The sequence below is a fragment of the Trichosurus vulpecula genome, chromosome 3 (assembly GCF_011100635.1).
Source record: "Trichosurus vulpecula isolate mTriVul1 chromosome 3, mTriVul1.pri, whole genome shotgun sequence".
Taxonomy (NCBI): Eukaryota; Metazoa; Chordata; class Mammalia; order Diprotodontia; family Phalangeridae; genus Trichosurus; species Trichosurus vulpecula.
Genome location: NC_050575.1, coordinates 252,933,436 through 252,957,951, shown reverse-complemented (window position 1 = coordinate 252,957,951; position 24,516 = coordinate 252,933,436). Strand labels below are relative to the sequence as shown.

Genomic DNA, 24,516 nt, shown 5'->3' with positions numbered 1-24,516 from the left:
TTTTTAAAAAGTTATACTGTAATTTTTCTTATCTGTCGTTGCTGTACTTTTACAGCAATAAAATAAACCCCATGCCTGTGTCAACAGAACACAAAAAAGATATGTAAAACTTGCATATTTACCAAATTATCTACTATTTCAGAGTCCTATGGTGGCTCCTAGGGAAGATATAAATATTAAATTATATATTTACCATATAGATATTTATATCATATATGTGCATAATGCATATATATGTGTATAAATACATATACAGCTATATCTTTGTATATGAAATCTCTCCTTTTTCATTACATAGCCTTATGATTTTAATGTAAGGAGCATAAAATTGGATGAAAGTTGATATCCATTGAGAGGTGTTCTTATGCTAAGAAATCCTTCTTTAATATGAGGTCAGCTTTTTGTGTGTGTGTGTACTTTTTTTAAAGGTGAATTTTTTATGGTAATAAATATCAAGTTCAGGACAAAGGCTCTTTTATAGTCCTTCAGTTGCCTGAATGACACTTCGGATATATTAACTTTAAACTTCAATCAAATGAGAAATATTACTCTCTACCATGTGGTCCAACTATTGGATAAGCAACACATTTTAATATAACTTTTTAACATATTATAACCTTGAATGATTCATTGGAAAATTGAAAATATATATGATATTATTGGTATAAATCCAATATTTTCTAGCTTTTCCATAGTTCTCGTTCTTTAGCATTATCATGCTACCTGTTTAGACTTGCCTCCATGCATATTTCAACAGCTCTTTTTGGGGAGGAAAAAATTGCCAGAAGCTAGGAATTCTGATTTGACCCAGAATTCCAGCTATAATATACTTGACATCGAGCCTTTCCTTCAAGAACTCCCATTTTCCAGAGGCAGCACATTCTACTTCTGGGTATCTATAATTTTTAGGAAGTTTTTCCTTAGACCAAATCTAAACATGCTTTTTTGTGACTTCTTCCTATTGTTCCTAATTTTGTACTCAGGGCCAAACAAACTAAGTCTAATCCCTCTTAATATTGACGTTAATAGCATATGTCCTCTTACCTATACCTCTCCATTCTCCTGTCACATTATCTCTTCTTCAGCTTAATAATCCTCACTTCCTTCATCAAGCCCTCATATGACCTGTCAAGGCCTTTTACTCTGTACTGTTCACCTGTGGGTAGCTCTGAGTAAGAAATTTAATTTCCATTTCCTGTTATCAAAATTATTCTTTAAAATCTTATACTTTATACTAATGAACTCCCCAATACCATTGTGTTTTAGAAAGTATATCATGGTTCCATGATGGCCCATAGTACTTTATCTTGACCTTTCCTATGGGTTTAGTTATCATATTCTCCGTGGCATGTTGCTATTTGTATATACAACTCTCTATCTTTCCACTCTGTTTGATTGAAAGATCTTTTAAAATAGGACCTGAAAGATATTTATCTGTGTATCCCTGTTCCTATGTTACATGTATTTCACTTTTTAAAGGACCTGTGATTTCATCAGCAGGGAGCTTCTGCTGTTTCACACTTGGGCCCGTGCTCAGTTTCCTCTGTCTGAAATGTCTAACCTCTCCTTCCTTTGATGAATTCTTGTCTGTCCTTTAAAGCTTACCTTAAATGCCATTCACTCCAGCAAGGAATGCATTGTATTATCTGTATTGATTTTTAAAATTCTTTTAATATACTATAAGGTCCATGAAGGCAAGGACAAAGACCTTTCTTAGTCTTCGCACTATCTAGGACAGTTTTCTCTGTGTTGGAGGCACTTTATAAATGTTTACTGATTGCTTGATCAATGCATATTTACTCTTTTTTTTACCTAGGTTCTTCTGGGCAAAGTCCTTTGTTAGTACTTTTAAGTGGAAATCACACTGAACAATCAAATTATACAAGCAAGAGTCACCAATTATATTTTCGCTGGTCAACTGATCATGCAACGAGTAAGAAAGGATTTAAGATCCGTTACTCAGGTTAGTGAATGTTATTTCAAATTAATTTTGTGAAAGAAATCTTTCTAACACAAGATCTTAAATGATTTCATCAATTTGACCTTAACGCTAAATTCTGAAGGTAAATATTATCAATGCCATGGAAACGACATGGTGAGTATTTAAGGATAATTTTTTAACCTAGAAAGTATGCTAGCAGCACAGAAACTGTTTTTGTTGGCTATTTAATTTGATTTCTAAAAATATATCATTTAAGATATATATTTTTTTAAAAATTCAAGTGTTATAAAAAGTTTTCTGAGTACCTTATGTTCTTTCAATAATTCTGTTAAGTAGGTGCTGTTATCATCACTGCTTTTCAGATGAGGAAACTGAGACAGAGAGAGGTTAAATGATTTATCTAGAGTCACACAGCTAGTGAGTGTCTGGGGAAGGATTTGAACTCAAGTCTTCCTTACTCAAAATTTGACCATATATTCACAGAGCCAACAAATTCCCTTACAAGGTGAAGTCATTTAACCTCCTCGAAACTTAGTTTCCTTATCTCCAAAATGGGAATAGTTTATACCTCAAAGGACTTTCATAATGATCAAATTAAATAATGTACTTAAAATTCTATGGAAATGTCAGCCTTTAGTATTGATATTTTTATATCATTTTACAGAAGAAGAAAGTGAGAATTCAAAAGGTTAAATAACTTGCTCATGGTTACACAGACTCACAGTTTAATCCCAGGTCTCTCTACTCCCAGTCAGAATTCTTTCCATTACATTATGCTGCTGTTAGGGAGAATGTATCATTTTGTAGTTTGTTCTCTAAGAGCTAATTGTGCCTTGTTATTAACAAATCTCACTTATTTCTCTTTTTTAGTACAAAAATATTTGAGCACTTTTTACCCTTTTAGTATTTCAGTTGCATTGACACAAAGTTCATCTCCTTAGCTTTCCTCAATAATGAATCCCTCTTTAAAACCTCTGAACATGAAGAAAGAAGACTAAGCTACTGCTATCCAGCCTAGGAATAATTTCATCCATCCTATGCCTGTTGTACATGTTAATTTGCTCAGTCAATATGTTTGTGACAGATTATTCCCCTATGTGCTGCTGTCAATGAGATCTGACCCATACTCAAAACAATTGTATTGTCTTAGCCATTCTCCTTACTAGGGAAAAAGGCCACATTTTGATATTTGAGGCACAACTGCAAGATTTAAAGCCTGAGCAGTAATGTATGCTGGAAACTTGTCTCAAAAATCTCCCCTTAAGGTCACATTTCCTTCTTGAGAGGACAGTGGGTCTTGAAAGGGTAGGTTTCCTTTACTTGTTGGTAAAGCTTGCTTCACCTGTAATTAAAGGCAGCCCACATTAGCAAGGGGGAACTGAATGTATTAGCCTCTGTCAATAACAAGGTTTGAGTCTTGCTGTGGGTGGTCCAGGACATGAAAAGGAAAAAATACCAGGATTTTGAAAAGACTATTTATGCCTTGACAATTGTTATTAAATCAGCAGGTTTTCTCCTAAGTAAACTTAATGAATTTTTCCCAACCTTTCCCCCTTTAAATTGACCAGCCGCCAACCTGTTTGCCAAAGTGAAGCTTCGGCAAATTTCCCTTCATTATAAATCCAATAAGATGAGATTTAGGCAATGGTAAAATGCATATTTAGTTAATTGTGTGTTGAAAGATAATTATACATTAGTTCTATGTGTATAGAAATGTCTATAATTTTCATTCATATTTCTGTCTTTGCATGTATGTGTGCATATGTATATATATTTGCACATACCTTTATGCATAAAACTAAATGAAAATAATATTTGTAAAAAGTGCCTAGCACAGTACCTGGCACATAATAGGCACTTAATAAAGGCATCTAATTCCATTGGCTAGAAATAGGGCTGAACCTGTGATTTTAAAGGTGGAGTGAGTTCTAGAGTGAGGAAACTTCCTCTACTAATGCAAATTGATATCTTCACTGTAATCCAGTCTTAGAAAGTTGCCTAGAACACTGAGAGGTTAAGTGACTTAGGAAAAATAACAGTGTCAGATGTGGGACTTGAAGCCAGGTCTTTGTGGCTCCAGTGCCAGCTGTCTTATCCACTGCACTTTTTTGTCTGCATAAACATGCACACGTGTCCTCATGATAATTTATTGTGTACAGTTACAACTCAGTCATGGCTATGTGTGTATAGATAGGTGAATGTAATATTCATGTATTGTACATATAGAATACATAATCCATTTCCCTGTATGTGCAATTTTCTAAATAAAAATATGCATATGCGTATTGTTTTTTGAAGTTAATGACATTTTTCCAAAGTGCAAGGTGAAGAAAAAGCAAGTCCATTTTAATTTCCTCTGTCTTGATTTGTGGCCAGAGACTAAGTAGTCTAAGAGTAGCCATATGCCAAGTTTGTACATTTCCATCCCTCCACAAATACATGTGTATATTATTTTTGTCTGATATACGGACATACCTCAGATATTGTGAGTTTCATTCCAGAGTACCACAATAAAATTAATATCACAATGACCAGAGTCACACTCAATTTCTGGTTTCCCAGTGCACTTTAAATTTATCTTTATATTGTAGTATATTAGGTGTGCAATAGTATTATGTCTAAAAAACCAAGATACATACCTTAATTAAAAATACTTTATTACTATAAAATGCTAACTCCAGTGAGTTGTAATCTCTTTGCTGGCGGAGGGTCTTGACTTTATGTTGATGGCTGCTGACCGATCAGGGTGGTACTTGATAAAGGTTGGGATGGCAGTGGAAATTTCTTAAAATAAGACAACACTTATGTTTGAAACTTTGGTTGACTCTTCATTTGAACACTTAGAGGCCATTGTAAGATTATTAATTGGCCTAATTTCAATTTTGTTGTCTCTCAGGGAATAGGGAGGCCAGAGGAGAGGTAGGTTGAACATTCACAGTATACATGACATTTATTAAGTTCCCTGTCTTATAGGGGAGCTGTTCACGCAACCCAAAACAGTTATCATCAAATGTGACCAATCACAGATCATCATAACAGATATAATAATAATGAAAAAGTTTAAAATGTGGCAAGAATCACCAAAATGTGACACAGAGATAATGTTAGCACATGCTGTTGGCAAAATGGCACCGATGGATTTGTTTGACATAGGGTTGCCAAAGACCTTTAATTTGTTTAAAAAAAAAGTACAATGGAGTGGAGCCAAGATGGTGGCTGGAAAGCAGGATCTTGCTTGAGCTCTGCCCCAGGTCCCTCCAAACACCTATAAAAAAATGGCTCTGAACAAATTCTAGAATTGCAGAACCCATGAAATAGCAGAGGGAAGCAGGGCTCCAGCCCAGGACAACCTGGATGATCATGGGGTAAGGTCTACCGCATGGAACTGGGAGCGGAGCAGAGCCCAGCGTGAGCTGCACCTGGACCAACCAGACGGGGAGCCAGGTGGAACAGGCCCTAGCGCCCTGAATCAGTGAGCTGTGGCAGTTACTAGACTCTTCAACCCACAAACACCAAAGACAACAGAGAAGCTTAGTGGGAAAATCATCTGGGACAGAGGGAAAGGAGTTTCCAGTTTGGCCACCACCCCAGGGGCAGCAGAGGTGATGCAGCTCTGAGGCTGCTTACAGAGGTACACCTGCAGCTGCTTCCTGCCCCAGGCCCACCTGGTGGGAGGAATTAAGTGGCAGATCTGAGCAGGAGTGCAGAGCCAGCTTAGATCGGAGTTTGGTCCAGGTTGGCAGTTTGTGGAGGAGGAGTAGCACTGGTGTGGCAGAGTTTGCTTTGTAGAAATAGCTCTGAAAACAATAGCACAGCCCCTCAAGCTTGGAACAAAGTACTCTCTACTTTACAAGCAGCCATACCCCAACAAAAAACTCAAGGGTCAAGTAAGTTGGCTGGGAACATGACCAGGCAGTGAAAACAGACTCAGATTCAGATTCAGATTTTGGAATCTTTTTTTGGTGACAAAGAAGACAAAAACATACAGCCAGAGGAAGTCAACAAAGTCAAAGAGCCTACATCAGAAGCCTCCAAGAAAAACATGAACTGGTCTCAGGCCATGGAAGAGCTCAAAAAGGATTTGGAAAAGACAGAGAAGTAGAGGAAAAATTGGGAAGAGAAATGAGAGTGATGCGAGAAAACCATGAAAAACAAGTCAATGAATTGCTAAAGGAGACCCCAAAAAATACCGAATAAAATAACACCTTAAAAAATAGACTAACTCAAATGGCAAACGAGGTCCAAAAAGCCAATGAGGAGAAGAATGCCTTGAAAGGCAGAATTAGCCAAATGGAAAAAGAACTCCAAAAGACCACTGAAGAAAATACTACCTTAAAAATTAGATTGGAGCAAGTGGGAGCTAGTGACTTTATGAGAAATCAAGATATTATAAAACAGAACCCTTCTTTCTCATGATTCATTCCATTGGTCATAATTCTTCTCTACAACTTGACTAGTGTATAAATTAATTCAATGCAAAGTTATACATGGTAGTTATATGAGATTCCATGCCTTCTTGGCAAGGGAGGGGGGAGAGAGGGGAGAAAATCTGGAACTCAAAATTATGTAGAACTGTGTGTGGTAAACTAAAAATAAAAACAATTAAAAAAACAGAACCAAAGGAATGAAAAAATGGAAGACAATGTCAAATATCTCATTGGAAAACCACTGACCCGGAAAATAGATCCAGGAGAGATAATTTAAAAATTATCGGACTCCCTGAAAGCCATGATCAAAACAAGAGTCTAGATATCATCTCTCAGGAAATTATCAAGGAGAACTGCCCTGATATTCTAGAGCCAGAGGATAAAATGGAAATTGAAAGAATCCACTGATTGCCTCCTGAAAAAGATCCCAAAAAGAAAACTCTTAGGAATATTGTTGCCAAATTCCAGAGCTCCCAGATCAAGGAGAAAATACTGCAAGCAGCCAGAAAGAAACAATATGAGTCTTGTGGAAACAATCAGGATAACACAAGATCCAGCAGCTTCTACATTAAGGGATTGAAGGGCTTGGAATATGATATTCTGGAGGTCAATGGAGCTAGGATTAAAACCAAGAATCGCCTACCCAGCAAAACTGAGTATCATGCTCCAAGGCAAAATATTTATTTTCAATAAAATAGAGGACTTTGAAATTTTCTCAGTGAAAAGACCAGAGCTCAATATAAAATTTGACTTTCAAACACAAGAATCAAGAGAAGCATGAAAAGATAAACAAGAAAGAGAAATCATAAGGGACTTACTAAAGTTGAACTGTTTTGTTTATATTCCTACATGGAAAGATGAGACCTCAGTATTAGTGTAGCTGAAGGGAATATATATATATATATACACACACACACACACACATACACACACACACACACACACACATACATATATATATATATATATATATAGTCACAGACTCACTAAATATTTGAGCCTAGGACCTATCTTAGAGTCTAGTCTGACTTATTTAACTGATGAGGAATTTGAGTCTCAAAAAGATTGAGTAATTTACCAAAAGTAACGCAGACATCAGACCTAAGAATTAAGACCAAGTTTTTTAGCTGTTCTTTTTGCTATACCACAACTAAGAAAAATTTTAAGTTTTATGTCTTGTCAGGTATTTTTAAAGTTTTTTGAAATTGAGATACCTAAATAGTGCTTTTTTTCCAGTTAGAGGATTATACTTCGTTCATAATCCTGATCTACTTCAGAGAATTCTGGCTCTTACTCTTGGTACAATATGTTAGGCTGAGAGATGAAATTGAGATGATGTAGCATTTATTCAAGAATTGAAGTCCCCTTAAAACTACTGTAAGATGTTCCATCTGCTCTTAGAGTTATTGTTGCTGTCATTCATCTTTTGTTCTCAAAGAGGAACAAATAAACTTTCTAGCGTTTTCCTTGCAAAGGTAATTTGAAATTCCCCATGGAAGTCCCCTCTACTAGAAAATCTATGTATATCTGATAAGTACTAGGGATTTTAATGGATTCTTCTGCCTAGTTTGGTTTCAGGGTATGGAAATTGGTCAAACTACACACTTACATGTCTAACATGATTTTCTTAATAATTTGATTGAACCAACTTCAGGGAGACATGACGGAAAAGTAAGTAGTGAATCGCTGTGCCTCTCCCATATTCACCTCTAAATAACCATAAGATAGTGCCCCCAAACAAGTGCTGGAACAGCAGAACCAGCAAAAAGATGTGATGAAACAATATTTTAGCCCAAGAAACTTGGGAAGATTGGCAAGAAAAGTCTGTCTCATTGGCTAAAACAGGAGCACATTCCAGGACAAGAAGCATCCCAGCAAGACACCAGTAAGCCCCACCTCAGCAAACCAGTAGGAGATCCTGAGCCCCAGTGTGGTGGAGCAGGCCAGTGCCAACACCAGGATCCCCCATGTGCTTTAGCATAGCCAGGGGAATCGGCAGACTCCCAGCTCTGAGGACCACTATGTGCTTCAGTGCCTCAGGTAAGCCAGCATCTTTCATTGGCCAGACCTCTGTGGGCTTCCACACAGCCCCCAGGAAATGCAGAAACACCTCACTGGGCCTTAGTACATGCCAGACACTACCACCAGGACCCCAGCCAGGACCAGGTAAGCTGCCAGGCCTCTACAGTATCCGGCAGCACCAGCCTCCCCCAGCCCAATCCTTCAGCACAGAACTAGAAATGAGGGTACACAGGGGGCTCATGGCAGTGTCAGCATAGCACCAGGTAAACAGCTAGGGCCTGCAGACACTGGCACAAGAAGCCTGAGACAGTGCCCCTTCCATCTTGGGCACCGACCTCAAATTTAAAAGAAAGGAAAAAGGCAAAAAAGATCAACAACAACAAAAAAGAATCTGATCATAGAAAGTTATTTTGGTGACAGGGAAGGCCAAGACACAAACTCAGAAGAGGACAACAATATCAAAACACTTATGGGGCAAGAAAAAAGGGAAGTTGGTCTTAAGACCAGAAAGAATTCATGGAGACGCTCAAAAAGGGGCTTAAATATAAGAGAAATAGAAGAAAAAATGGGAAAATAAATGAGAGTGATGCAAGAGAATTATGAAAAAAAGAGTCAACAACTTGAAAAACAGCTTAAGAAGTAAAATTGGCCAAATGGAAAAGGAGATACAAAAATCCACAGGAGAAAAAACTCCTTAAAGAGTAGAATTGGCCAAATGGAAAAGAAAGCACAAAAGCTACTTGAGGAAAGCAACACCCTAAAAGTTAGAATTGGGCAAGTGGAAGCTAATGACTCTATAAGACATCAAGAATCATCAACCAAATTCAAAAGAATGAAAAAATGGGAAAAATGTACAATACCTCATGGGTGATACAACTGACCTGGAAAATAGATCCAGGAGACACAATATCAGAATCATTGGACTACCTGAAAGCCATAATCAAAAGGTGGACATGGGAATTGACAGCATCTTTCAAGAAATTATCAAGGAAAATAGCCCTGATGTCCTGGAACCAAAGGGCAAAATAGGCATTGAAAGAATCCACTGCACACCTCAGCATAGAGATCCCAAAATAAAACCTGCAAGGAATATTATAGCCAAATTTCTATCAGGTGAAGGTAAAAATACTACCGGTGGCCAGAAAGAAACAATTCAAGTATCAGGGAGTCACAATCAGGATTACCCAGGACTTGGCAGCTACAACATTAAAGGATTGGAGGTCATGGATATTCTAGAAGTCAAAGGAGCTAAGACTACAACCAAGAGTCACTTACCTGGCAAAACTAATACATCAAGGGAAAAAATAGTAATTCAATGAAATAGAAGGATTTCAAGCTGTCATAGGAAGACCAGAACTAAATTAAAAATTTGACCTCCAATATCATGACCCAAGAGAAGCATGAAAAGTAAAAAGGGCAAAGGAAACATAAGGGATTCAATAGAGCTGAACTATTTACATCCCTACATGGGAAGATGATACTTGTAATTCTTAAAAATTGTATCACTAATTGTACAACTAAAAGGAATATACATAGAGGGTATGGTTATAGGGTGAATTTGAGGGAATGACACTAAAAAAATTAAAGGATGAGAAAGAGGAGTATAAGGGGTACAGAAAGAAGGGAGTGGCAGAATGGGGTAAATTATTTCACATGAGGAGGTGAAAAAGACCTATTACAGTGCAGGGGAAGATGGGAGCGTTGGTCAATGAGAATTACTTGAACCTTGCTCTCATCAGTATTGGCTCAAAGAGGGAATCATATACACAATCAGTTGAATATAGACATCTAACTTACTGGACAGGGAAGTACAAGGGGAGGAAGTGAAATAAAGGGGGAGAGAGTAGGGACTAACAGAAGGGAGGGCAGATAAGGGGAGGTGGTAGACAGAAGCAAAGTACTGGTGAGGAGGGAAAGGGTGAAAGAAGAAGACAAACAGGAAGAAGAATAGGATGGGGGTGGGGTAGAAATAGGCAGGTAATAATCATAAGTGTGAATGGGATGAACTCACCCATAAAACACAAGAGGATAGAAGAGGGGATCAAAACCCAGAATCCTACAATATGTTTACAAGAAATACACTTGAAACAGAGTAGAGGTAAGAGGCCAGAGAAGAATCTATTATGCTTTAGCTGAAGTAAAAAAAAAAGCAAGGGTAGCTATCCTGATCTCAAAGTAAAAACGAAAATAGACCCAATTAAAAGAAAGAAGGAAGGAAACTACATCTTGCTAAAAGGTACCATAGACAATGAAGCAGCATCAATACTAAATATATATGCACCAAGTGGTATAGCATCCAAATTCTTAAGTTAAGTAAGTGAGTTACAGGAAGAAAGAGATAGCAAAACTATACTGTTAGGGGACCTCAACTGTCCCCTCTCAGAGTTCATGAAATCCAACTGAAAAATAAAAAAAAAAGAAAGTAGAGAGATAATAAAGTATCAGGAAAGCTAGATATGACAGATCTTTGGCATGATTTAGACAGAAAGGTGACATGATAAGCAAATTAGAAGAGTGTACCTGTCAGATCCATGGGGCAGGATAGAATTCATGACCAAACAAGAGATAGAGAACATTACAAAATATATAATTTGGCTATATTAAATTTAAAAAAAAACTTTTGTACAAAAAAACCCGATGCAATCAATATTAGACTGAAAGCAGAAAGCTGGGAAACAATCTGTACAGCAAGTATCTCTGCTTAAGGTCTGTTTTCTCAAATATATAGAGAACGGAGTCAGATTTACAAGAATACAAACCATTCCCCAGCTGGTAAATGGTTAAAGGATATAAACAGGCAGTTTCAGATGAAGAAACGAAAACTATCTATAGGCACATGAAGAAGTGCTCTAAATCACTTTTGATTAGAGAAATCCAAATTAAAACAACTCTGAGTTACCACCTCACACCTATCAGATTGGTTAATATGGCTAAAAAGGAAAATGATGAATGTTGGAGAGGATGTGGGAAAATTGGGACACTAATGCACTGTTGGTGGAGGTGTGAACTGATCTTAACCATTCTGGAGAGCAGTTCTTAACTATGCCCAAAGAGTTATAAAACTGTGCATACCCTTTGATCCAGCAATACCACCTGCTAGATCTGTATCAAAGAGATTATATAAAAGGGAAAAGGACCTATATGTACAAAAAATTATAGCAGCCTTTTGTGTGGTGGCAAAATAATGGAAATTGAGAGGATGCCCATAAATTGGGGCATGGCTAAACAAGCTGCGATATGTAAATATCATGGAATAATATTGTACAATAAGAAATGATGAACAGGCAAATTTCAGAGAAACGTGGAAAGATTTGCATGAACTGGTGCAAAGTGAAAAGAGCAGAAGCAGGAGAACATTATACACAGTATCAGCAGCATTGTGTGATGATCAACTATGAATGACTCAACTCTTCTCAGCAACACAGTGATCTAAGGCAAATACAAAGGACTCACTAAGGAAAATACTATCCATATCCAGATAAAGAACTGATGGTTTCTGAACGTAGATCGAAGCATACCTTTTCACGCACTTTATTCTTTCTCATTTTTTTACCCCTTTTTGATCTGTTTCTTCTTTCACAACTGTGACGAATATGGAAATATTTTTACACGGTAGCACAAGTATAAACTATATCAAACCACCTTCCATTTTCAGAAGAGGGGAGGGAGGGAAAGAGGGAAAAAATTTGGAACTCAAAATCTTGTAAAAATGAGTGCTAAAATTGTTCTTGATATATAACTGGGGAAAATATAAAGCACCATTTATTTATTAATTTTGACCATATGTGATACATTTATTAAGTTTAAAGAGCATTGAAAAATTATATCTGTGCACATACAGAATTGCATATTGGTTTATTTTGTAATATGTACTCTCTCTCTCTCTCTCTCTCTCTCTCTCTCTCTCTCTCTCTATATATATATATATATATATATATATATATATGTATATATATAAAATATAGTAGATAATATAAAAATTTCCTCCCAAGATGCAGATGACAGCCCATCCATGGTTTCTCTTCATTGTAGTTTATGTCATGCTTCTTGAGTTCAGCTTTGTTTTTTAATTTATTTTTAGTTTTAGTTTACAACACTCAGTTCAAAAAGTTTTTTAGTTACTAATTTTCTCTCACTCCCTCTCCTCCTCCCTCGCCTCCTCCAAGACAGCATGTAATCTGATATAGGTTCTACATGCACCTTCCAATTGAACTTATTTACATAATAGTCCAGTTGTAAAGAAGAATTATAACCAATGGCATGAATCATGAGAAAGAAGAAATGAAACCAAAAAAGAAGGGGAAAAAAAGAGAGCAAACAGTTTGCTTCAATCTGCATTCAGGCCCCTTAAGTCTTTATCAGGATATTCATGTTTTTTTTTTCCATCACGAGTCTTTTGGAGTTGTCTTTGAACCTTGCATTGATGAGAAGAGCCAAGCCTTTCAAAGTTAGTCCTTACAGATATAGTGTGTCTGTCATCGAATATGATGTTCTCCTGGTTCTGCTCCCCTCACTCAGCATCAGTTCATATAAGTCCAGGTTATAATGAAGTCTGTCTGCTCATTTCTTTTTTAAAAAAATAAAAAATTTTTAGTTTACAACATTCAGTTCCACAGGTTTTTGGGTTCCAAATTTTCTCTCCCTCCCTCTTCCCTCTCCTCCTCCCTACCCACCCCCAAGATGTCATGTAATCCAATGTAGGTTCTACATTTACCTTCACATTTAACTTATTTGCATAGTAGTCCAGTTGTAAAGAAGAATTATAACCAATAGAATGAATCATGACAGAGGAAAAACAAAACCAAAAAAAGGAGAAAAAAGAGAGCAAATACTTTTCCTCAATCTGCATTCAGACTCCATAATTCTTTCTCTGGATGTGCATAGCATTTTTTATCATGAGTCTTTTGGAGTTGTCTTTGAAACTTGTATTGCTGGGAAGAGCCAAGTCTATCAAGGTCAGTCATCACAGAATCAATATATCTGTGGTTGTGCACAATGTTCTCCTGGTTCTGCTGTGCTCACTCAGCATTATATCATGTCGGTCTCTCCAGGTTATTATGAAGTCCATATCTTCCCCATTTCTTATAGCACAATAGTATTTCATTACATTCATATACCACAACTTGTTTAGCCATTCCCCAATTGATGGGCATCCCCTTGATTTCCAATTCTTTGACACCACAAAAAGAGCTGCTATAAATATTTTTGTACATACTAATACATTTCCCACTTGTGTGATCTCTTTGGGATACAGCCCTAGAAGTGATATTACTGGGTCAAAGGGTATGCACATTTTTATAGCCCTTTGGGCATAGTTCGAAATTGCTCTCCAGAATGGCCAGATCAGTTCACAACTCTACCAACGATGTAACAATGTTCCAATTTTCCCACATCCTCTCTAGCATTTATCATTTTCCTCTTTTGTCATGTTAGTCAATCTGACAGAAAAGATGTGGTACCTAAGAGTTGTTTCGATTTGCATTTCTCTAATCAATAGTGATTTAGAGCATTTTTTCTATAAAGCACTATTTAGAAAAAATAATTTGATTGAACCTTGCTTAAAAACAGACAAGCAAAGACAACTAACAAATTTTCATTGGTTCCCCACTATGTACTGAATTAAATAAATCTTGAGCTATTCTAGAATTCAAACCCCCTCACAATTTGACTCTTAACCCCTTTCATCCTTATTTCATATTGCTTGCCTCCACATAATCTGCAGTTCAGTCAAATTAATCTCTTCCCCATTTTTCTATATAATATTGCCTTTTTTGCCATATACCCATTGTGTATGCTCCCCCGATCTGCAATTAACTTTTTTCTTGCCACATCTCTACCTACTATAACCCTTTCCCTAAAGACTATCTCCAGTCCCTCAATCTCCATTCAGTTATCCTTGTTTTTTTTTTTTTGAGTTGGAAGTGATTTCTTTCTTGAGTCCCTTTCTGACTCCTAGGAACTGAATTACTTTCTAAATTATAGATTCATATTTTCCAAGCCCTTTTTATGCTATAAACTCTTAGAAATGTCTTTTTGTGTTGTTGTTATGTTAGCCTCACCTCCTAACTCTTTGTACACAGTTGGAAAATTAATAAATATTTTCTGAATATAATTGAATCATAATGAGGTTGATTATTGGTTTAGACTTAGAGAGGCTTTCAATCTGGGGTATGGCAAGTCTTTTTTAAAAATATAGGGTTTCCCCAAACCTGCACTAAGACATTTGGTACACACTGCATTTTGATAACTACACTTCAGTACAATTGGTTTCCCTTATAATCCTGTGTGTGTGTGTGTGTGTGTGTGTATATACATACACATAAAAATATACATACATATATATATATATATAGTGTGTAGGAGTATCTATATTGATACATACTATATATACTGATACATACTACATAACGTATACATACACACACATATATACATGCTGATAAATACACATACACACAAACACAAATACTTACATTTTTGCCCAGGGTCACATTATAATTATCTGTAGCAGAATTTGAATCCAGACCTTCCTAAATTCAATTCAAGCATCCTATCTATTATGCCATCTATACTGTGCTGCCTTCCTCAGGTCCTGTCTAGCTGTGGAAACCTGTGATTTCACTTGCCTTTCACAGCTTTAGGGAAATATCCTCTATTAAGTAGTAATCTATTAAATAGAGCTAAGCTGTTTTTCTTTTCCTATTTCCAGTTGAGGAGGGTGTTTCTCAGTCTAACACAGATTTGTATGAGATTATTATTTTCAACAAGGAAACATTTGTTATAAAAATCTATTGTTTAAAAAATAGTCTATACAAATGGAATCTATGTTTCTGTCAAAATGGAAAGGCAGAATCAATGGGATATGTGTGGAGTGCTTTATAACCATAAAGCATAAATGTTAGCCATTAGAGTTGCCCTGGCATAATGTTCATATGCCTATTTCTGAAAATTTCTGAAAAAGGTAGTAAGTGCATCTACTGTATGCATAAAACTTTTTGTATTAGCCCTTTAAATTCTCCACCTTTAGCTGCCTCTGCCTTCTGCCTCTCTGTTTTCTCGGCTTCTAGATGTCTCTACCTTCTGGATCCTATTTTTTCTGCTTTCTCTATCTACCACTTGTCTCTGAAATCACCAGTTCTATCTAATTGTACTTCTCTTTTTTTTTCTCTGTCTCTGGATGTCTCTACTGACCACTACCTATTCACCATCAAATGGTTACATCTCTTTATTTAGGGACCTTATCACCTCCAACCAAAAGCAGAAAAAATGAAACTATTATGAAAATGACAAGTACTGTAGCAAATTACATTGGTGTGAAAGTGAATAATGCATTCCTCCCTGCCCCACCCCATAGGCATACACACACATGTGTGTATGAATATATATACATGTATGTGTGTATATGTATGTGTATACATATATACATACATATATGTATATATGTATGTATGTATATATATGTGTGTGTGTATATATATATGAATTTTATCATACTTTTGCTATGCCAATGACTGAATTAGCACCTGAACTTCTAGTAATACTTATAGACCATTAGGTGGCACAGTGGATAGAGACCCTGGGCCTATTGGTTCCCCAAACGGGTGATTTGGCCCCTAAGGGGCACTGGAACAATGCTGAGGGTTGGTAGTAGCCTCAGGTGCAATTAGGGGGCTTTGAATAAAAATAAGGGTTAATGTAACCTAGCCCCAGAAGGGTGATGGATAGTTTTTTTAAAAGGGGACCATAGGCCAAATAAGTTTGGGAACCTCTAAGTCAGAAATACTCATCTTTGTGAATGCAAATCTGGCCTCAGACACTTACTGGCTGTGTGACCCTGGGCAAATCACTTAACTCTGTTTGCCTCAGTTCCTCACCTGTAAAATGGGCTGGAAAAGGAAATGGCAAACCACTCTAATATCTCTGCCAAGAAATCCCCAAATAGGGTAAAAAGAGTTGAACACAACTGAACAACAGCAACAATTTATAGTAATACTTAGTAAATTGTTGATTTTACATATCAAAGCATTTAGAAAAAAAACACGATTTGTTCTTTTGGGAGATAAATGCATGCTGCAAAATGTTGGATTTATGTGGAGTCAGAGGATCTGCTTTGGAATCTTGGCCCTGATATATGATAGCATTGTAAAGGGGAAAGAGAGCTGGGTCTAGACTCAGAGAAGCTGTCTTCAGACCCTGGGTCTGTTATTTAATAGCTCCCTGACCTTAGGCAGATCACTTAATCTTTTGGGGCTTTCAGTTCTTTATCTGTAAAATAAGTACATTGAAATAGACCATAGATTTAGAGCTAAAAGAAACCTTTGAGCTCCTGTAGTCCAATCTCATTTTAAAGAGGTGGAAGGGTATTGAAGCTCACAGGGGTTAGTTGACCTTCCCAAGTCCATATGGGTATTAAGTAGTAAAGAGCTCTCCACTAGTTATAAATTTGTTATTTTACATCTATATGCCCTTGGCCAAGTGAGTTAACTATTTCATTTGGCTTCCTTTTTCTCTTTTTTAAAATAAGGGCATTGTACTAGATGATCTCTAAGGTCACTTCTGGCTCTCAATCCTTTGATCTTATTTCTAGATTTGCCCTTAAGTTTCATAACTATGAGTATAGAGTTTTGCAATAGAGTCTGTGAATGGATAAACATATACACACATGCATACACACAACTCATCTCCTTAGAGGGCAGAAAGAATAAGAGCTCATATTTTTGGACTGTATCAAGATCATAAAAGTGCTTTCCTTATGGCAATGTTTTAAGGTTGCCACTATCATCTCCAATTTCTCTATCATCTTCAATCTCTCCTGGTAAATCAGTTCTTTTCCCTTCTGCCTGTAAACACACCCAAAATCTTACCTGTACTTAAAAACAAAAACAAAAAATCACTTGATCCTACCATTTATTGTTATTCAGAGAAAACTTTAATATTAAGCATATGCTTATGGATATGCCTTTTAAAGTATAAACCAAAGGGAAATTATATGGGTCATAAAATGCTCATTTCAAATGAACTAACATTACTAAATATTTCACAATTGTCTATCCATAAATATTTTGTGTATAGGTTCTTATGTATAAGTCTTGAAAGTTGAAACCAAATTTTGATGTCCAGCCAGTGTTTTCTACATAGGTATAATTGGTATTGAAACGATTATTTTTTCTCATGTTATCAAAGCCATTCCACAATGAGTGATATACTCTAATAATGTTCTTGTCTTTCCAAACAAGTACATTTCTTTGAATTGCACACACTGGACAGAAATTCTTTATCCAGTCGTCAAATCTTAAAATCTCAGGTTGTTGTACTTGGGGATACAAATCACAAAATACTTTTAGCCAGTGAACTCATTAATTGGTTTTATTGCTGAAATCCCTTGCAAATTTTCCTGTTTTATTCTTTGTGGATGATACTTTAAAAATTAACTTCAACTCTGTTTGGTTTACCTGGTTCAACAATAGTATTTCAAATAAGATGTCTCAAAAATATTTTTATTGATGATCTGATTAGATTGGATAATCAGCCTTGAAAGAAATTGGTAACACAATTTTTTCTTTCTTTCTATTTCAGCCCAAAATCTTAGTCAGGTTTCCACTTTTCAAAGAGTTCAACTCTCTACCCCAGGTGATCCAAGTTGTTAAATCAACAAATTGATTTAATCTCTGCTCCCTGTTACCAGGATTGTTTTAGAAGTTTCTCCTGGCAGGCACTTTTAACTTGTTGTTCTGTTTGACATTGCTTACACATTATAGGCAATTTATCTCCACTTTATTTCCTAAGGGATGTTTCAAAATAATCAGTCTCTTTCTCTCTCCCTTTCTCTCTCCCTCCCCCTCTCCCTCCCTTCCTCTCTCTCTCCCTCCCATAGCTCCCTATTGCAGTTTGACTCAGACCCTGAAGAATGGAGGCATTGTGAATAGGACCAGGGGGCCAGTTGGAAGTCGGGTACATTATTTTTGCAAGCCTGGACATAGAATGATTGGTCACAGTAATGCAACTTGCAGACGCAACCCAAATGGCATGTATCAATGGGATTCTCTCACTCCACTCTGCCAGGGTAAGACATTTTTCCTTCCTCACTCTTGTCTTATACTTATGATTTCTGCAAAATAAATTTTTTATTGTCTCAACAACACCTTTACAGTCAAATAAACAGTGGCCAAAGATTCAATTGAATAAAAATTGATAAATGTAACAACACACGTGTATTTAGCACCTAATATGTGCTTGGGACCAAAGGTAAGAATGAAATAGCCCCTGCCTTTAAGGACTTTACAGTCTATTGGTAGATACAACAATAAATAAATAAATGCATCCAAGATAAATGATGATAATTTGCACTAGCATTTGAGGTGGAATAAAGGAAGGCTTCATGAATAAGATATTACCTGGTTTGTGCTTTGATGGAAGCTAAGGATTTTACATTATATAAAAGAAGAGGGAATACATTTCAAACTTGGAAGGTATCTTGTACAAAGACATGGGAGTTAAAGATGAAATGCAAAGTTGGTAGAAATCAAATTATTCAGTCTGGCTGCACTATAGAGTGAAGGAAAAATAATGCAAAATAAGTCTGAAAAAGTAAACTGGAGGCAGATTGAGTGGGGCTTCAAATGCCACACCAAGAAATTTGCGTTTTATTCTAGAAGCATTAGAGACCCATTGGAGATTATTGAACAGAGGAATGATGTGGTGAGACCTGCGTTTCAGAACAATTATTTTGGCTGTGTGGAAAATGTGTTAGAGATCAGAAAGAGAAGATCCGGAGAAGCCAGTTAGGAAATTATTGCTCTGTGGTAGTAGAGAGGTGATGAAGGCCTGAAATAGGGTAGTATGTAAGTAGAGAAAAGGTGATAGAAGGGAGCAATAGTAGAGGTAGAGGTGTAGTGGCAACTCATAAGGTAAGGGAGATAAGGGTGAATGAAGAGTCAAGGAGGACACCAAGATTGAAATCCCGAGTGAGTAGATGGACAATTATCCTCTCAATGGAAATGGGGAAATAGAGAAGTTTGGAAGATCAGCAGATTTAGGGAGAGAAGATGACTTTCATTGAAGACCAGTATTAAAGTTAGAAGATGATTTATAATACTGCTTTAGAAAGACTCTTGAGAAATACTGTTGCAGTGCAGGGAAAATTCCTCTGAGTGCACAAAATTTGCTCTCATAAATGGTGGTTGGTTTTTGATATAGCTTCAGTACAGAAGAAAATTGAACACTTCTTTTGATGTTGTATGGATTTGTTCTACTATTGTTTACAAAGTGTATTTAAATATAAATTTTTACAGTGAGTTCGAACTTAAAACTGTTCTTTGACAGATAGAATTATATGTATATATAATTTTTATTTGAACAAAATCTTTATTACAATTTTCAGTCCCTCCAAGCTAGTTCCAAGGTATTTAATTAATAATTTTAGCTTCTTTGAAATAATTCCATTTAGTCCAATAAATTATTTCCTAATATAAGCATCTCTATTCATCATATAAATGAAAACTAAGTTCTCAAATAAGGTATTTTTATGGTTAGTTAAAATGATTGTTACATAGAGTTTGCAAAGCTATGCTCTTCACAATGTATGCTGTGTATATTTATCCATTATATATTAATTGTGTGGATTAAAATTCTTGAATCTTAGAGAATTAGCTATTAAAGCTGCTGCCTTTGGAATATATTCTAGTTTTTCTTTTCTATTTTTTTCATTATATACTAGATTCTGTGGCATTACTCTAGTAGACATAATGAACACTTATACTTTATTCCACCGTTTCTGACAAGATGGAATTAAAGAGATCTCTTCCTTTCCTGTTAGGGGTAGCTAGGTGGCATAGTAGGTATAATTAGGCTGCATAGTGGATAGACTGCTGGACCTGGAGTCAGGAAGATCCACACATGTTGTAATCCAGCCTCAGATACTTACTAGCTGTTTCCCTGGGCAAGTCACTTAACCTCTATTTGCCTCAATTTCTTCAATGTAAAATAGGGATAATAGCAGCACCTATTTCACAGGATTGTTTTAAGGATCAAATGAGATAACATTAGTAAAGATTTTAGCACAGGGTCTGGCAAATAGTAGGTACTATATAATGCTTACTCCATTATCCCCACCCCCAACCCCACTGCTACCCCGCTCCAGTCTTCAAAAGATAAAATTTAAAAAATAAGAACGTGCTTATTGTTTATTCCATTAGTATTAGTGATTGGTAGGTTATGTGAGCTTTTGTTATATTTGATAGATAATTCTTGCTTATCTGCCTTTGTTTTCTCTCAATTGTTTTGTAATACTAACATTATTGATGACTTTAGGGTGATAGATAGATGGATAGATAGATAGAGACAATGTGGCATAGTCATTAAATTACTAGCCTTAGCGTCAGGAAGTCCTAGGTCTAAATCCAGCCATGACACAGAGTCTAGAAGGGAGAATCTAAGAAAATCACTTAATCTTTCAGTGGCCCCCAAACAGTTTTCAAAGGAATTCTGAACATTTTCTAGAAAGTGCCAGTCTACATTGATTAAGATTTCCTTATTATGAGTTTCCTGTAACGATAAAATCATAGGTTCAGTATCATCCATCTATGCTATCTCATTCATTCCATCCTATCCATTCCCAATATGTGTATGTATGTATATATATATATATATATATATATATACACGTATATGTACACACACATGCATACATACTATATATAGATGTTATGTACTACATATACATACTATATAGAGAGAGGCAGAGACAGAGAGACACAGAGTGGGGTAGAGAAGAGGAGAATGATAGAGACAGGGAGGAAGAGATGAGGAGGGGAGGAATGACAAAAGGGAGGAGGCTAGAGGGAGAGGGAGGTGGTTTGGAGAACCCTTTTTTGTTTGTATTATGATAGAAGGTTAGTTTTCTTTTGTGAATAGATGATGAAATACAGAGGTTTGGTGAGCTTTCATAGAAGTCACTAGCAAATTAAGAAGTATTAACTTTCATCATCTCAATAAGGCAGTATGTTATATAGTAAAAGAAGTCTTTAATCGGGAGCCAGAGGACCTGGTCTATGTCCCAGCTCTCTAATTTCTCAGATTTGTTATCCCTTTTCTTCTTTTAACATCTCTTTCTTCATTTGTAAAATTAGCATCTTAGTACTTGCCTACTTTATCTCACAGGGATGTTCATAGGATCATTGCTCTAGAACTGAAAAGACCTAAAAGTACTCTAGCTGACACCGCAGCTTTCATTTTATAGAAGAGGAAATGGAAGCCAGTTGATAAGTGGCAAAGGCAAGATTTGTTCTCATGTCTTCTGACTCAAGAGCCACTACTCTTCCCAATGTATCACATTGATCTTATTGTCAATATCAAATTAGATACTTTAACTGAAAAATTTTATAAATACATAAAATTGTTATATGCAATTATATGATAAGATAAATGTGAATGCATGGTCATCTAATAAACAAATCATAAATATTATATATAATGTACACACATAAACATATATGTGTATATATATATATGTATAGAGAGAGAGACAGAGAGACAGAGACATACATATATATACACACAGAGGTTGTGGTTAATGGGCTTGTGTTCAGTATAATTTTACCATTTACATTTGTGGGAGTCTTTTATTTTTCACTTCAGTGATTTTTTTACTCATATCTGAGCCTTTTAACCCTATTTGTGGATTTCTTGGCAAAGATACTAGAGGGGTTTGAATTTCCTTCTCCACCTCACTTTGCAGATGAGGAAACTGAGGCAAACAAGGTTAAATGACTTGCCCTGGGTCACGTAGCTAATAAATATCTAAGACCAGATTTGAATTCAGGAAGATGAGTCTTCCTGACTCCAAGCCTGGCCCTCTATCCACTGTGTCACCCAGCTGTGCCTTATTCTTCATGAGAAATAATTAAAATGTAAATATTAAAAATAGTTCAGAATAAACCAAACTTCTCTTGAGAGAGGGTTTTTTCCTTTTCTTTGTTTTTTCCTGGTTTCGCCCCATTTCTTTATTCCACGTGTGTCTCTAAATCATAATTTTAAGCTTCTTTCAATTACCAAGCATTTATTTTTTTCTTCATTCCATCTCTCGTTGTACTGAAAAAAGATGCATAAAACTTTTGTAACAAATATCAAATATTAAATAAAATGAGGTATTTGTAAAATATTTATTATATTGCCTGGCACATCTAGGCACACAGTAAGTGTTTGTTTCCTTTTGCTAAAGTTGTCATTACAATTAGGTAGATTTTCATGTACATATGAAGAGAGAGAGAAAGAAAGGGAGAGGGAGAGGGAGGGAGGGAAGGAGGAAAGGAGAGAGAGAGAGAGAGATAACATTCACATTCTTCAGACAAAACAAGGCAGATGCCATAATTAAGGCTTTTATGCTAAAAATTCCCCAGTATTTCTCCTTTTTTGAGATTGATATTATATATAAATATTTTCATATGGGGACTTTCTAGTTAATATTTTAAAAAAGAAGCTGCCTGTTTGCCTAAATCTGTTCATAAAAAACTACCTAATTGTGTCGACAACTTTATGATCCTGACTTGAAAGTCAGAATGTGTGAGATAGTAGTTATAGAACCAATTGAAATCACCATCCATTTAATAAATTATGATTTTTTCTTTGGGGTTTCTGAATGGAAAAGAATTCCTGTTGTGTTTTGTTGCTCAATTATAAATCATGCTGGGATTACTAGTGTCTGAGAAAAATCCACAGCTCACTCTTTGAGCAATTTATTTCCCATTTAACCAAGGTGTAAATATTATTTGGCTATTCTCTCATAGAATTGGAAAGAAGTTTTTAGGACCAAGTTTCTCAATTTATCAATGAAGGAACTGAGGCCCAGAGAGGGCAGCTGTCAGTGGTCATACATAAAAGAACAACAAAGAACAACAATAGCTCACATTTGTATAAAGCTTGAAAGTTTACAAATTGCTTTCCATATGTTATTTAATCCTGAAAACAAACTTATGAAGTAGGAGCTATTATTAATATTTTTGTCAGCTAAGGAAGCTGCAGCTGAGAGAGGCTGTGACTTGCATGCCATGAATCACAAAGATAGTAAGTGACTGAGGTTGTTTGTCCTTTGTTCTTGAAGAGGACCATGACATCCAGGAGGTGATACAATGCCATGCAAATGAATTAGATTTAAATGAGGAAGGTCTTTACAAAGTCACCAGCCTCACTTTCTCCTCTGGAACCATCTGGGTTCAGCAAGGAGATCCTGCTGACTATGCCAAATGTAACAGCAAGTATCCTGGCACACCCAGGATGGCCTGCTAGCACAGGTTCTTTGATGTGCTTTTAAAGGAAAGATAATCTCTAAAGGGGTCAACAATCTTCCTTTAATTATATTAGGTAGTTCAGGGAAAGGTCAGCACCCTGAACATGGAGAAAATACAAGCAGAGAAGTTAGCACAAAGATCAACAGACAGGGCTCCAACTGTCTGAGCAAAATAATACAACGACCTAAGTAGACCACTGAATCAAGAGAGCATAGACATCTGAGTAGTCTCAGATGAATGAACAGCTACTCAGAGTCCTGTAGGGGAATCAAAAGTTCCTTCGCGTAAGCGAACCCTCAAAGCAAAGTACTAACTTCAGAATATATATACACTTTTCAGAGCCAGAAAGCATCATAACCCCTATGACTCAGTGCCTAATTAGCTTAGTACCAAAAGATGTGAAAGCCTTACTACAAGCAGTCTTCCCCTAAGCAAGCTTTCCCTTAGGCAAATTCCTCTTAGGCAAGTTCCTCTCCCAGTGGGCTCTATGTGACTCAGGATGTATCATAGATGGAAACGGGGCCAGAGCTCAAAGCAGCAAAACATCCGTGATTGAAATACCTGTGGTCACATAGGCCTATTAGCAGACAGGGAAGATCTTCATATTCCATTAACATTACAAGTGGCAAGATATAGACCAAGACAGCTGGAGATGGCCCTGGATACAGTGGGAGATGTTGGCCTTTTTAAGCAAAGGTCTTTAACAGGTGTCAGTTTGACTGAGGCAACACCCATTCAGTATTTAAGGCTAGATAAGAAATGAGGCAGAGAATGGCCTCTATTACCTAGTCAAAAAAAATCAGTCTGGAAGGGGAAGATCCTCAGGGTTTGCCAAAATAGA

At 36.4% G+C, this 24,516-nt stretch overlaps 1 protein-coding gene across 1 annotated transcript in view; it reads left to right on the top strand.

The window, feature by feature from the left end:
• Positions 1–24,516, top strand: part of LOC118843733 (CUB and sushi domain-containing protein 1-like) — a 2,679,416-nt gene that overhangs the window by 2,431,001 nt on the left and 223,899 nt on the right. The window contains 2 exon segments of the mRNA XM_036751485.1: positions 1,817–1,963; positions 18,266–18,454. Coding sequence (XP_036607380.1) covers positions 1,817–1,963; positions 18,266–18,454 — 336 coding nt within the window.